General features: G+C 52.0%; 3 protein-coding genes across 3 annotated transcripts; all 3 read right to left on the bottom strand.

Annotated features, from left to right (window-relative positions):
• Nucleotides 1-1,395: 1,395 nt before the first annotated feature.
• On the bottom strand, nucleotides 1,396-7,763 carry PMZ80_003457 (uncharacterized protein; the record flags this gene model as incomplete). Its single annotated transcript, XM_064871886.1, has 5 exons — nucleotides 1,396-3,201; nucleotides 3,249-3,467; nucleotides 3,660-7,240; nucleotides 7,494-7,592; nucleotides 7,652-7,763. 5 exons carry the CDS (start codon nucleotides 7,761-7,763, stop codon nucleotides 1,396-1,398), a joined length of 5,817 nt encoding a protein of 1,938 aa, XP_064732266.1.
• A 771-nt stretch (nucleotides 7,764-8,534) lies between these two features.
• On the bottom strand, nucleotides 8,535-10,689 carry ACS2 (acetyl-coenzyme A synthetase 2; the record flags this gene model as incomplete). Its single annotated transcript, XM_064871885.1, has 4 exons — nucleotides 8,535-8,999; nucleotides 9,050-10,523; nucleotides 10,574-10,602; nucleotides 10,654-10,689. The coding sequence occupies 4 exons, from the start codon at nucleotides 10,687-10,689 to the stop codon at nucleotides 8,535-8,537; spliced, it is 2,004 nt and encodes a 667-aa protein (XP_064732265.1).
• A 1,067-nt stretch (nucleotides 10,690-11,756) lies between these two features.
• On the bottom strand, nucleotides 11,757-12,661 carry PMZ80_003455 (uncharacterized protein; the record flags this gene model as incomplete). Its single annotated transcript, XM_064871884.1, has 2 exons — nucleotides 11,757-12,478; nucleotides 12,526-12,661. 2 exons carry the CDS (start codon nucleotides 12,659-12,661, stop codon nucleotides 11,757-11,759), a joined length of 858 nt encoding a protein of 285 aa, XP_064732264.1.
• Nucleotides 12,662-12,802: the final 141 nt, after the last annotated feature.

Raw genomic sequence — 12,802 nt, 5'->3', positions numbered from 1 at the left:
CCTTCCTCCCTGCCGTAACATTCGAGTCGCACCTTCCTCTTAAAATAGGCCGCACCTTCTTCCTCGACGGTCGACCAGATCGCTCCTTCCAGTTGAAGTTTTCAGGAGGCCCGTACGTTCCTTCTGGACTACTCGTACCTGCCTCCTTCTCACTTTGCGTCCGCGCCTGCCTTTTCCATTGGTCGTGCCTTCCGTCTACCGAGTCGTACCTTCCCTTTTCTTTCTTCTCCTGGGTCCTGCCTTCCGTCTACCGACTCGCGCCTTCCTTCTCCTGCGTCGTACCTTCCTATACCCAGGCCGCGCCTGCCTCGTGGACACAATCGTACCTTCCTTCCCACTTACATGGCTCGCACCTTCCTCATCAGCTAAGTCGTACACTCCTCTGAAATGGGCCGCGCATTCCTTCTTAACAACTGGCTCGCTTCGATCACCCCTGCCACTTAATTGTAGAATCTGTTGCTCTTGCCTCCTAAAGTAGACCGTACTTGCCTTCTTCTCGCGTCGTGTCGTGCCTCCCTTTCCTAGGTCCTACTTGCCTTTCCTGGGTCCTACTTGCCTTTCCTGGGTCCTACTTGCCTTTCCTGGGTCCTACTTGCCTTTCCTGGGTCCTACTTGCCTTTCCTCGGTCCTACTTGCCTTTCCTGGGTCCTACTTGCCTTTCCTCGGTCCTACTTGCCTTTCCTGGGTCCTACTTGCCTTTCCTGGGTCCTACTTGCCTTTCCTGGGTCCTACTTGCCTTTCCTAGGTCCTGCCTGCCTTGCACAAAGGTCAATCGCGCCTTCTTGCTACACCGAGCGGGTTGCGCCTTCCTTTGCGCTGGGTAGCACCTTCCCTGTCTAAGCAACCGCGCCTGCCCTACAGGCTTCTGCAGTGATCGCGCCTTCCCTGAGTGCTTCACTGCATATGAATTAATTGTGCCTGCCTGATCTGAACTGGTAGGCTCGCAATACGCAGCGCAGCCTGGCAGGTTGTTAGCAGAAGTTCAGCAGCAGACACATAGAATCAATGGGAGACGGTGCATTTTCGTTAATAAATCGGAGAGAGGAAGGAAGGGGACTGTAATCATAACATGAATATGCATTTTGAGCTTTTGAGTTCCATCCATCAGGTAAAGTACCTCGTTCCTCATGCCATGTCCAGGCCCATGGCTCTACCAACCACGCTAAACGTGCTACTGTAGACCATTTTCTCCAGGACAACCTATATCTCCTCTTGCGGATGCTCAGCATCACCTTCGCTAGGTCGTAGCGCCCCGCTCAACTGCAGTTCATTGCTCACCACCCGCCCCTGCCGTGCCCATCTGGCTCCTTGCGTCGCATGTCCAGCCTGTAAATGCCTACCCCTGGACGACTGGTAGATATGCGTAGACTTACTTCCTCGATGGACAGACTCCCACTAAGCAGCCGCTCCATCGCCCTCATCCATTTCCATATCATCTTGAGATTGCAATCCCAAACCTTGCACTTTCTTTCTCTTGTCAGAAGCAGGTCCAGTCCCGTTCATACCCATCGTCAACGAGTCGCGAACATCCTGCGTAACAGGCAACTCCAGTATCTCCTCCAGACTTCCCACGTTCCCACCTTGACCCGCAAGTCTCGCCAGCGCATTCGCCATCTCCCGGATCGCAACATGCTCATCCAGCTCATGCTGACTCAACCGACCAAGCTGCACTTTCTGCCCCTTCAAGTCCTTCGCCGTCTTGCCCATAGTGACAAGCTTCTTCCGCAGACTCGCAATAACAGAACCATCAGTCTTGCCAATCATCCCAGTCATAAGTTGAGCGAAAGCAAGATAGACATTGCCACCATCGTACCAGCCAGAGACCTTGCGCGCAGGCTCATCGCCGAAGAGACCGCACATTTCCATCAGGGTGTGCCAATCTTCATCGACCACAAAACCTGGCGCAACGCGCTTAAGTAGACACTCATGTGCGTCTTCCCAGGTTTCGGCAGCAACCAAATATTTCAGCTCGGAGATATTATCTCCGCCGTTGTTGGTGCTGGAAGCAGCGAAGCGCGCTTTGGACATGTAGATCCACGACTGCGGGATCTTCAGGTCCATTGTGAGACGTTGCCAGAGCTGAATGCCTGCATCCGAGGTTGCGGTGTCAGGACCGGGAAGAGATCCAGCGAAGCGATCTAGGAAACTTTGAACTTGTGATTGTCGGGTTGAAACGTTGGATACGTGGAGTAGAGCATAGATTGCTGAAGCGATATCGCCTTGTCCTGAGAGCTCAGACGCAAGTGTTTCGCACAGGTCATCTGCTTTGGCGGCATCGGTGTTGACGTCGAGATTGACTTTGATCGTCTGGTAGAAGGTGAACAGATCAGAGTGGTTCCACGGCTTGGTGAGTCCCTCAAGTGCAGCTGGGAAAGAGGAGACCTCGACCTCTTCTGCCTCGCCGGATGCGTAAAGCTTGAGCAGCGACCACATCACATCGTTCTCCGCTGGCTTAACAGGTTCTTCGCCTCGGTTGCAGCGGCCTTGATATTCCCGCACCGCATCTTCGATCCTGGCAACGCCTTCATCGTTGTCCTTCTCTTGTTTGCCGTAAAAGAGGCCGAGGGCGAAGCATTGCAGCCAATCGAGGTTGTATCGCGTGCTGATTGCGAAAGTTTCAGCTCGATCCTCAACAGGCACTGATCGGCCTTTTCTGCCTTGCGAGACTGCGACGTTGCCTGCGCAGATCTCGTAAAGAGCCCGAATGTCGAGGTCAAACTCAGACAATGACTTCTGCTCCCTCCACGCATCGATCTGGTGTTTGACGTCGTCCATGAAAGTCTGATCTGCGCCATCCAGCTGAGCTACCAGGAGCATGATGCGATAGTTCCTCCCCTGCTTCAGAAGTTCGCAAGCGCCAGGGATATCGTGTGCCGTGAGTCGCAGTACAGCCTCCTTGATAGCATCATTGCCTGCAGCGTCTAATGACGATAGTGCAACACGGTTGGCAAGGAATTTTGTCAGTCTGTCCTTGCGAATTCTGTGCATGAATTCCTTCTGCAGCGGACTAGACAAGCCGTGCGTAAACTCATCCTCGTAGTCGTCGAAGAGGACATGAGCAAGGTTGTATACTTCTGCCACCTCTTTATCGTTCACAGTAGACCCCAGTTGAGAGAAAGGTATCGCTCGGTGTCGAATGGCAGGAATGGACTTCTCAAGAGTGATGTCGCTCGATGCAAGGGCAGCTTCTAGGTCAAAATTCTACACGCGTTAGTATCCAAAGGCAACATCAGTTTCGTGAATCTTACCTTTTCGCCCGCATGCTGACCCATGACCACCACGTCCTTTCCATTTCCAACAACAGGGAGCGCCTTCCAATTCACATATTTCTTGGGCTTGCTCGTTCTGTAGATGATCTGACCATCGTTCGTGAAGCTCGGCTTGAAACTCTCGTGCCACTGTCGATCTTGCTCATTCATCTCCTCATCGTCAGGGTGGAAAGTCTTCGAACGTTTCGAATAAGGAAACTAGAGACACAAAATTTAGCAATTTGTTCGTATTATCAATAGACTAACCTAGATGAATGTTCTCGTGACAGTGTGAAACAGCAACTGGCTTCCTCCAGTCTCGCTTATCCATGCATCACCTTGTCCTTCATATACACATCAACTTTTGGTTTGGGATAACGACATCGGATGCTCGTGAAGGGGGAGTTATACCTCAAAGTCGGGCTCAGCAGCTTTATTGCTCTTCTTGGTTGGCTGGAACATCGAGTTCATGATGTCGATACTGCTTCGAAAGTTGACTTGGGGTGCCGCCTTTGGCTTGATAGGTGAAAAGGCCTTGTCAAGAAGCATCTTGCTTTGCGCTTCTCTGAGGACATCTCGGTTCTGTTTTCGAGGACTAATCGTTCGCTGAAGCTGTTCTGCCCAGTCGCCTTCGAGGTCAAGTAGTGGCTTTCCAGGGGTGCCAGGTGCAGTGGCTTTCGAAGGTGATTTCTGCGGGCTAAACAGGAATGGATTGGTTGGTGGTAGCGACCCAGGCATTGGCGGGCTCTGCTCGTCGTCCGACATCATATCGTCTTCGGAGTAGGCTGAATGTTCGGATCCATCACTGTGTGGCTCTTGCACGGGACTCCGTGTTTCTGTCTCTTCGTCGGCAGGGATGATGCTCTGCTGTCCATATTGACCGGGTACACTCTTTTTGAAGGCGAAGGTATCGTCTCCATCGTCGGAATCGGAATTAACAACGACCTCCATCACCGAGGCGTCAGCGGACTTGTCAATGGACTGGGGTGGAAGGCTGAGCTCACTCTGATCCATCATTGACTCTTCCTCCTCGTCATCGTCGTCGTCGTCCAAACCATAGCGAGTGTAGTGTTGCACCTTGAACGTCCAGACAGCAGACTCTCGATCATAAGCGATGAACTCTGTGTCACGCGTGTTTTGAAGTGCTCTGATGTGCTTATCAACTCTTGGCCCATTGGTCTCATGGACAATTTTGCCCCTGTTCCGCGGCCAAGAGTTATAGAGTACAAGTGTGGACGGCACGTTCAAGCCCGTCCCACGAGCTGGTTTTTCAACATTGTCGGGGTATACCGCGATGGATCGGTTAACGATAACAACGATATTTCCGTACAGGTTGTCCAGGTCGACAGTTCTCAGGTTAACAGGATCATCGAAAGTGACGAAGCCATAATCCCTATGGCCAACTTGAAAGCCCTTGAACGACTGCAGTCGATCTTTTGGCATTTTTGATATTTCCTGTCGTGAAGGCTTCATCCAATAACCGTCATCTTTGGAGTCCTCGTTCGTGTTGGGCTTGACGGGCTTCTCGCTAACCTGGTGAGATTCACGTTCCTCGGGCACGGCTTGGAGGCCATTGCCTGAGGGACCATTTCGTGTTGACATCTGCGGTTCTGGATCTGAGTCCTCAATGCGCTGTAAAGCACCTGTCTCGCCGTTAAGGCTACTCTCTTGCACGTTGTTGTCGAAGCTGACTCTCTTGGACATCTTTCTTGCTGGCTCAGGGTTGCCATCTGTCTGCTGAGCAGGCGCGGTAGAAGAGTCGCCATTAGTAGCAGGCCTGGGCGCCGGCAGAGCCGGCATTCTAGCAGGGTTGGTGAACAAGTCCGATCTGATAGAACGATCAATAGTGAGGCGCTTGATGCTGCCACCTGAGTTTCGCTGAGACGGCGCAAAAGCGTTTGGTTTCCAGATGTCATCTGAGTCTGAAGCATATTGCGAGCGGAGGTTCTGGACAGACGCACTTCTGTTAAAGGAGCGTCCGAAGCTTCCGCCAGACCAACCTCTGCTGCCATACATGCTGCCACTCAAAGGTCCTGCACCGGGTGTGCTAGCCGCGCTGCTTGGCGTCCCATATGTCGAGTTGCTAAGCCCATAGCCACCAGTTCGTCGGGGTGGAGTGTTGTATCGAGACTGGTTGAGACGAAGGGATGGTAAAGGCTTCATCTTGCTCTCTTCCAACTTCTTCGTTGCTGTCAAGGGAGTGAAGACAGGCTTCGAGTTCTGGTCAGTTGGTGCAGGCAAGCCAGTCCAAATCGAGGACTGCCCGTATGGATTGGGGTCGAGCAAAGAGGCGTGCTTCACCTCCTGCTGATTTGGGTTCTGCTGTTGCTGGTTGTTCTGCGAGGCACCCAAAAGCCCGCTGTTCATGGAGTTGCCGAAGAGACCCCCATTTTGCTGATTGTTGTTAGTAGAGGTGTTGCCGAACATACCACCGCCAGTACTTGTGCCGGCACTGCCAAAGAGACCACCAGCTGGCTTGTTTTGGGTATTGCCAAAGAGACTTCCGGATGACTGCTGCTGGTTGGTGTTGTTGTTTGCTCCGCTAAAGAGACCTCCGCCTTGGTTGTTATTGGTAGAAGTATTGAACAAGCCGCCGCCAGTGTTCGTGTTGGTGTTGCCGAAGAGACCACCGCCAGCAGGTTTGTTTTGAGCACCAAAAAGTCCACCACTTTGATTGCTAGTGTTGTTACCCCCGAACAATCCACCACCAGTACTGCTTTGTTGATTGTTGTTCTGACTGAACAGGCCCCCACCGGCAGAAGCATTATTCGTGTTCCCGAAGAGGCTTCCAGTCTGATTCGGGGTCGAGGTTGAAGTGCCAAATGCTCCTCCTGTCTTGTTACCGAACATTCCACCAGACTGGGTGTTGTTATTGGCGGTGTTCCCAAATAAGCTACCACCAGTCGTATTCTGCTGGTTATTGTTCTGACCAAAGAGGCCACCTCCAGTCCCAGTGTTGTTACTCGCTGCGCCGAACAGTCCACCAGTAGTTGCACCAGACTGTTGAGAGTTGTTTTGCTGACCAAAGCTGAATCCAGTGGCATTAGTTGTTGTGCCTGTGCTTCCAAACAGGCCACCAGCTGGCTTGTTCTGAGTATTGCCGAAGAGACTACCGCTTTGTTGCTGGTTGTTGTTCGACCCGAATGAACCGAAAGTACCACCAGTCGTGCCAGTGTTGCTTGCGGAGCCAAAGAGGCTGTTACTTGCAGGTGCCGAGCTCTGTTGGGCCCCGAACAGACCTCCAGGCTTGTTGTTCTGGTTACCGAATAGACTATTGCCAGTGCCCGTCGAGCTTCCAAATGCACCAGAGGTTGCTGTATTGCTACCAAATGCGGGTGCAGATGTTGCCGCTGCACCAAACAGACTTGTCCCAGTACTACCGCCGCCGAACGCACTTCCAGTGTTGGTGCTACCGAAGTTGCTTTGACCAAAGGCGCCGGTACCTCCTTGACCGTTTCCGAATTGTCGACCGTGCTGGTAATCGGCTAACCGCAGCTCCTCCAGAGAATATTTCTGGTAGGGTTGCATGAAGGTGATAGTCTGGTAGTTCACGGTGGTACCATTCGGCTCTTTCTCAGTGAATGGTTGGAAAGATGGCCCATTTGTGCCTTCTGCAGGAGCAACTGCGTTCTGGCCCAAAGCCGTGCCAGAGCCAAATGCATTATTGGTGCTGCCGAAGGCGGAAGTTGTCCCTGTGCCACCTGCGCCAAAGAGTGGCTTGTTTTGCGACGACCCAAACGTGCTTGTGGTATTGTTGTTGGCGTTCGAACCGAAGCCACTAAATCCTCCTCCTGACGAGGTACCACCGCCGAAGGTAGTGCCTGATGAACCACCGAATGCGCCCCCCGAGCCGCCGAAGCTGGCGGTGTTGGAGTTGTTGGCATTGTTTCCAAACAGGCTGCTGCCTGTATTCGTGTTCGAGCCGAAGGCGCTTGTAGCTGGTTTGTTTCCGAAGAGGGAGGATCCTGTGTTATTGTTGCTTCCGAAAGTACCTGTAGAATGTTCAGTTAGCATTGAGTCCGTGCCATTATGTGAGGAGGTCGCAGAAGGCGTCGCGTGCTTCGACTGCGACAGACCTTGACGTGGAGTCTTGATGTTGCGAGCTAAGCCAGTCATGGTAAAAATACAAGCACACAAGTAGTGCGCAAGTAACTGTTCAAATCTGCTCAAGAAGCAAAGCTTCGTGCGAAGTCCATGTTTTCCAGGTTGCGCGAGACGTGTAGTGAAGGTTGATCTAAAGCGTACCTCCAGTCGAGGTGCCAAATGTACCTCCACTTCCACCTCCACCAAAAGCAGTCGACGTGTTATTGTTACTGCCAAAGGCAGATGATGACTGACCAAAGCCTGACAGACACGCCGTCTCAGTTGACATCCAGAGAAAGAATAGGAAAGAAATCACATACCTGTTCCAGAAGTCTGGTTATTGTTCCCAAATCCTCCAAAGCCTGTACCAGTGCTCTGGTTCTGGTTGTTGTTCGAGCCGAACGAAAAGCCAGCGGATCCACCGAATGCCATGTTGACGACCTGAGCCGATAATGTGAGGGAGGTTCAATTCGAAGGATAAGGTGGAAGAAGAGAATGCGACAGAAATATACAAGAAGATTATTCTAGCGCGGTTGCAGCTGTTTTGGCGGCATTTGACTGTTGGCAGGCGGTCTTGTCACTAAGACTCGGACTTCACTGTCAGAATCTTGCACTGCGACGCGTGAAATGCGAAGTGCCTGCCAGCTAGGAGATTGCTGGACAAAAGTTTGGATGGAAGTGAGCAGCTGCAGTTGGGACGCGTCCAAGTTCTTAAGGAGGAGATGCGCTGGACAGTGATGCAACTCAAACGGAAGTTTTGCCGGACTTCTGCTGTTCGCTCGACCTCTTCGACAGGCGCAACTCTCGCCACTGTACTCCGTACAAACTCTGCTCTACGCTGGACAATATGACTACTTCATTGGCTCAATTAGCCTCTCGTTCCAGATTAACGCCAGCGAGAGCAGGATGCTTGTGTAGAAAGTAGCAGATATCACTATCATATTGTTGCCTGGCTCAAGAACGTGACTGATTGGCTCTAAATTGAGTCTAGACGCAAGCTCACATGACACAGATTTCGACAGCTCGGCAGAAATTACTAAGCGAGGGGGTGAGTTCGCCCACCCAAACCTCACGCTTTCCAGGCAGCAACTCGGCCATCTCGATGCACGCCAAAATATCGTTCAATAACAATGGGATATCACTAGTATCTGTGCTACTCAAAAACATATCCAAACACTCAGGCACTTCCTATGGCCTGGTTATTCATTTCTTGTTCTGCTTCACCACCTCGATAATCTTGTCAACAACCGACGGATCCGACAACGTCGATGTGTCACCAAGCTGATCCTCCTCACCAGACAAGATCTTTCGCATAATTCTTCGCATAATCTTACCCGATCGTGTCTTTGGTAGATCGTCAACAATGAAGATTGCTTTCGGCGCAGCGAACGGTCCAATCTGTTTCCTGACTTGCATGATGAGCTCTTTCCGCGTGGATTCACCACTGTCAACGCCATCTTTCAGCGCGACGAAGGCATTTACTGCCTGTCCTGACATTTCGTCATTGATGCCTACCACAGCAGCCTCGGCAACGCCATTGTGCTCGAGCAGAGCGGCTTCGATTTCGGCAGTAGAGAGACGGTGGCCTGAAACGTTGACGACATCGTCGACTCGTCCTCGGATCCAGTAGTAGCCTTCGTGATCTCGGGCTGCGCCATCTCCGGTGAACTGCGACATTAGTTAGCAAACCATGCAAGGACGGGTGCGGCTACACTTACGTAGTAGCCCTTGTAAACATTGAGGTATGTGTCCATATATCTCTTGTGCGCGCCCCAGACAGTCCTTGCCATTGACGGCCACGCCTGCTTGAATGCAAGCACACCTTCAACATCGTTGCCCTTCATCTCCTCCCCTGAATTGGGGTCCAAGATCGCAGGCTCAATGCCGAAGAATGGCAGCGATGCGCTACCGGGCTTGGTAGGCGTTATTCCAGCCAGCGGTGAGATGACATGAGAACCGGTCTCCGTCTGCCAGTATGTATCGACGACATGTGCCTCCTCTTTTCCGATCTTTTCGTGATACCACTTCCAGACTTCAGCTGCAATTGGCTCACCGACTGAACCCAGTACTCGCAGTTTCTCCATTCGATGGTCAACATGCTCGTTGCCCGCTCGCTTGAGCAATCTCAGGGCGGTCGGGGCAACGTAGAATTGGGTGACTTTGTACTTGTCGATCACATCCCAATACCTCGAGAAGTTGGGGTAGGCGGGCGTGCCTTCGAAGACGACGGTCGGGACACCGAGGAGGAGAGGCGCATATACGACATAAGTGTGACCAGTGATCCAGCCAACGTCTCCACCGCAGAAGAAGACATCATCGTCGTGGATATCGAACACGTATTTCCCAGTTGCCGCAGCTCCAACCAGGTAGCCACCGTGTGTATGCATGACACCCTTTGGCTTGCCAGTCGAACCGGATGTGTACAGCAAGAACAAGGGGTCTTCCGACATCATAGGCTCTGGTGGGAAATATGCTGGGAACTTCTCGGTCTCTTCCGCCCACCAGAAGTCTCGATCTTTGGTCCATGGCACATCTGCGCCTGTTCTCTTGTACACAATACAGCTTTTCACATCCGGGCATTTCTTGAGGGCCTCGTCAACGATCTTCTTTGTGCCGATCAGCTTGCCTCCTCGCTTGCCCTCGTCCGTGGTAATGACCACCTTGACATTCGAGTCAATGATACGATCCGCTAAAGAGCCTGAAGAGAAGCCTGCGAAGACGACTGTGTGGCATGCGCCTATCCTGGTAACTGCGAGGAAAGCAATGACTGCTTCTGGGATCATGGGAAGATAGAGAGCAACCGTGTCGCCCTTCTTCACGCCGTGCTGCTTGAGCACAAACGCGAGTCTGGAAACCTCCCGGAGGAGCTCGCCATAGGTCAAAGTCCTGCCCTCACCAGGCTCATCAGCTTCGTAGAAGATGGCCGGTTTGTCTGGGTTCTTGAAGGCATGTCGGTCGACGCAGTTGTATGAAGCATTTATTTGACCCTCCAAAAACCAGGCAACATCGCCGTTGGCTAACGAGCCCGATTTGACGGTCTGAAAGTCTCGGTGCCATGTGAGCAATTCTCTGGCCATCTTGCCCCAGAACTTGTCTGGGTCTTTGATAGACTCCTCATATAGTGTTTTGTATTCATCGACATCCTTGAGATGAGGCTTGCCCGGTCCTTTCTTGAAAAATGCCTCCGGAACACTAAGTCTTGTCAAATACGGCTTCACAGTCGGCTTTCCTAGAACACTTACTGGTATGTGTCGACTTCGTGAGCTTCAGCCTGAGGAGGGAGTTAGCTATATGAGCGCAGTGGAAGTGACACCGAGCTCACCACTACGGGCACCCTGTCACCCTCAGCCGCCGACATATTGTTACAAGCTTTCGTTCGAGACTGTAGTCAATGTACCTTGGAGAAAGTGTGTAGCTATGATTCAGCGCATGTACTGGTAAGAGCACAAGAAAAGCTGTTAACAGAAGCTATGCAGAGAAGGTACAAAAGCAGATTGAACGCAAGAGGGTCTTGCAGATCGAGCAAGTTCTCCTCTTCTATGATACAAGCTCTACTGAAATGGTCTTGTGTGCTAGACCTCTCGTCCTCACGACACTAATGACATGAGCCGTGATTTGGAAAACGTCAGCCGCGACTCTCCAGGATGCACCCCGCACCGCTTTGAGAAACACACAAACAAATCCCCGCCGAGGAGGGCAAGAGCGACACGAAAAGGGTGCCTCGACGCCTTTGCGCTAGAGTTACGATGGCATAGGCTCCCGATCACGCAGTTGATTTCTCGAATGAGATTTTGGTGGCTCTCGACACGACCAATGAGCCTTTTCCCATCTTGCGGATGAATGGGAGGACTTCTTAAAATGCATTTCTAGCGCCGAACGAAGCCGGGTCGAGCTCTCTCGCTGCTGATCGTGAACCTCCGGTCGTGTGGCTCACTGCCGCCAATGGCTAACCCGCTGTCAAGGCGTTCATGCCGAGACAAATATGACGACCCATCTGTCCAAGCGAAACCAATTTCTGTTTCAATTGAAAACGATCATGGGATCAACGGCTGCCAGATGAAGGCCGTGTGCAGACCATGACGTAGTTCGAGGATCGTTGAGAAGCAGTGTTTCTAGAACGGCAGAGCAGCAACGGTAATGATAAGCTTCCGAGGAGTATCTCGGTACTAGTACCTGGAGCACATGTGACTACCTTGCAGTGCAGCAGACGGATCTAGCCCAGGTCGCGAAGTTGACGATGTAGTGGGCCATGCAATAATCACGGGTATTTGTGGTTGATGGCAACATTTGTGGCTTGGTCAACTCACCAGACAATAACTTATTCATACCTGTTTGCGTGACAAGATAGCTGACAACCACCTTGAATTCAAGGTCACCTGTCGAGGAATTGGAATTTCGATACTCATACCTCTCTACGTGCGACATTTAAGTCTTCCACCAACTGTACGCTCCAAGCATGAATAATAAAATTGCACCATCTCTCCCGACTTCTCTTCCGGACTGGATCCATGCTTTCAGTCCACTTTGTGACGCCGGCCGGCCGGAAAGCACTATTCTAGCCCCATTCACCAGCAGTTCACCCATCAGGAAGATCAGGAACGGGTTTTGTGCCGTCGCAGGTGTTGGCGGATTTTGTCCGAAGGTCTCGACAGACTTGTCAATGGTAAATACTGTGTACAAGCCAATCAAAACCGACAGAATCGTTCGAAGTATCTTCCACGTGCGTTCCCTGCTAATCTCTGCTGGGGTAGGTGGTGCTTGTTGTTTGCCGCCCAGGAACATGCTCGTGAAGAAGGAGGGTATTCCGGTCATCTTCGATATATCGTCCGCCGAGAATGGCATTCCTTCTGGTGCTGGCGCATTTGGATCGCCGCTCATATTCCCAAGCATGGCTTGCATCATCTTCATCATTGGATCCTCTTCACCTGGCATACCTGCTTGTTGCCCTTGGCCGGCTTGACCCTGCTGGACTCCAGAGAGCAATGTTCTCATGTATTCTTCTTGCATTCGCATCTGCTCCGGGTCATTCGTCTGGCCAAACATTGATGATGTGGGATCGACGACATCAGGATCAGGCGCAGAACTATTTCGAGCGGGCGTGGGAGACGCTTGTATCGAAGTTGGCTGCGCCGGAGACTGACCTCGCACTGCGTGGTCGCTTAGCAGGCGACAAGTAAACTTCATTTGCACTCACTGGTTTCTGGTGTTCTGCCACTCAGTTGGGTGATCTTGTCCAGTCTGTCCTGGGCGGACGCCTTTATCTTTGCTTCGCGCTTCTGTTGCCGGATTCGAGCCTGCCGCTGCTGCGGCGTCTCGGTCTCTTCACTCATCTCGACTGCTTCGTCTTTGTTTAGTGCCAAATCCCGGGTGTAGAGTGTATCGATAGGATCTCCAGCCTCTGGATTCTGCTATGGCTGCGGGCGAATTGACGAAGGTGTTGCGTAGAGGGTCGAATGCATGCGCTAAGATAT

This window comes from Knufia obscura, assembly GCF_036327395.1.
Source record: "Knufia obscura strain CCFEE 5817 isolate CBS 148926 chromosome Unknown scaffold_3, whole genome shotgun sequence".
Lineage (NCBI taxonomy): Eukaryota > Fungi > Ascomycota > Eurotiomycetes > Chaetothyriales > Trichomeriaceae > Knufia > Knufia obscura.
Note: the sequence above shows the minus strand (reverse complement) of the source record. Positions and strands in the feature narration are given on the sequence as shown.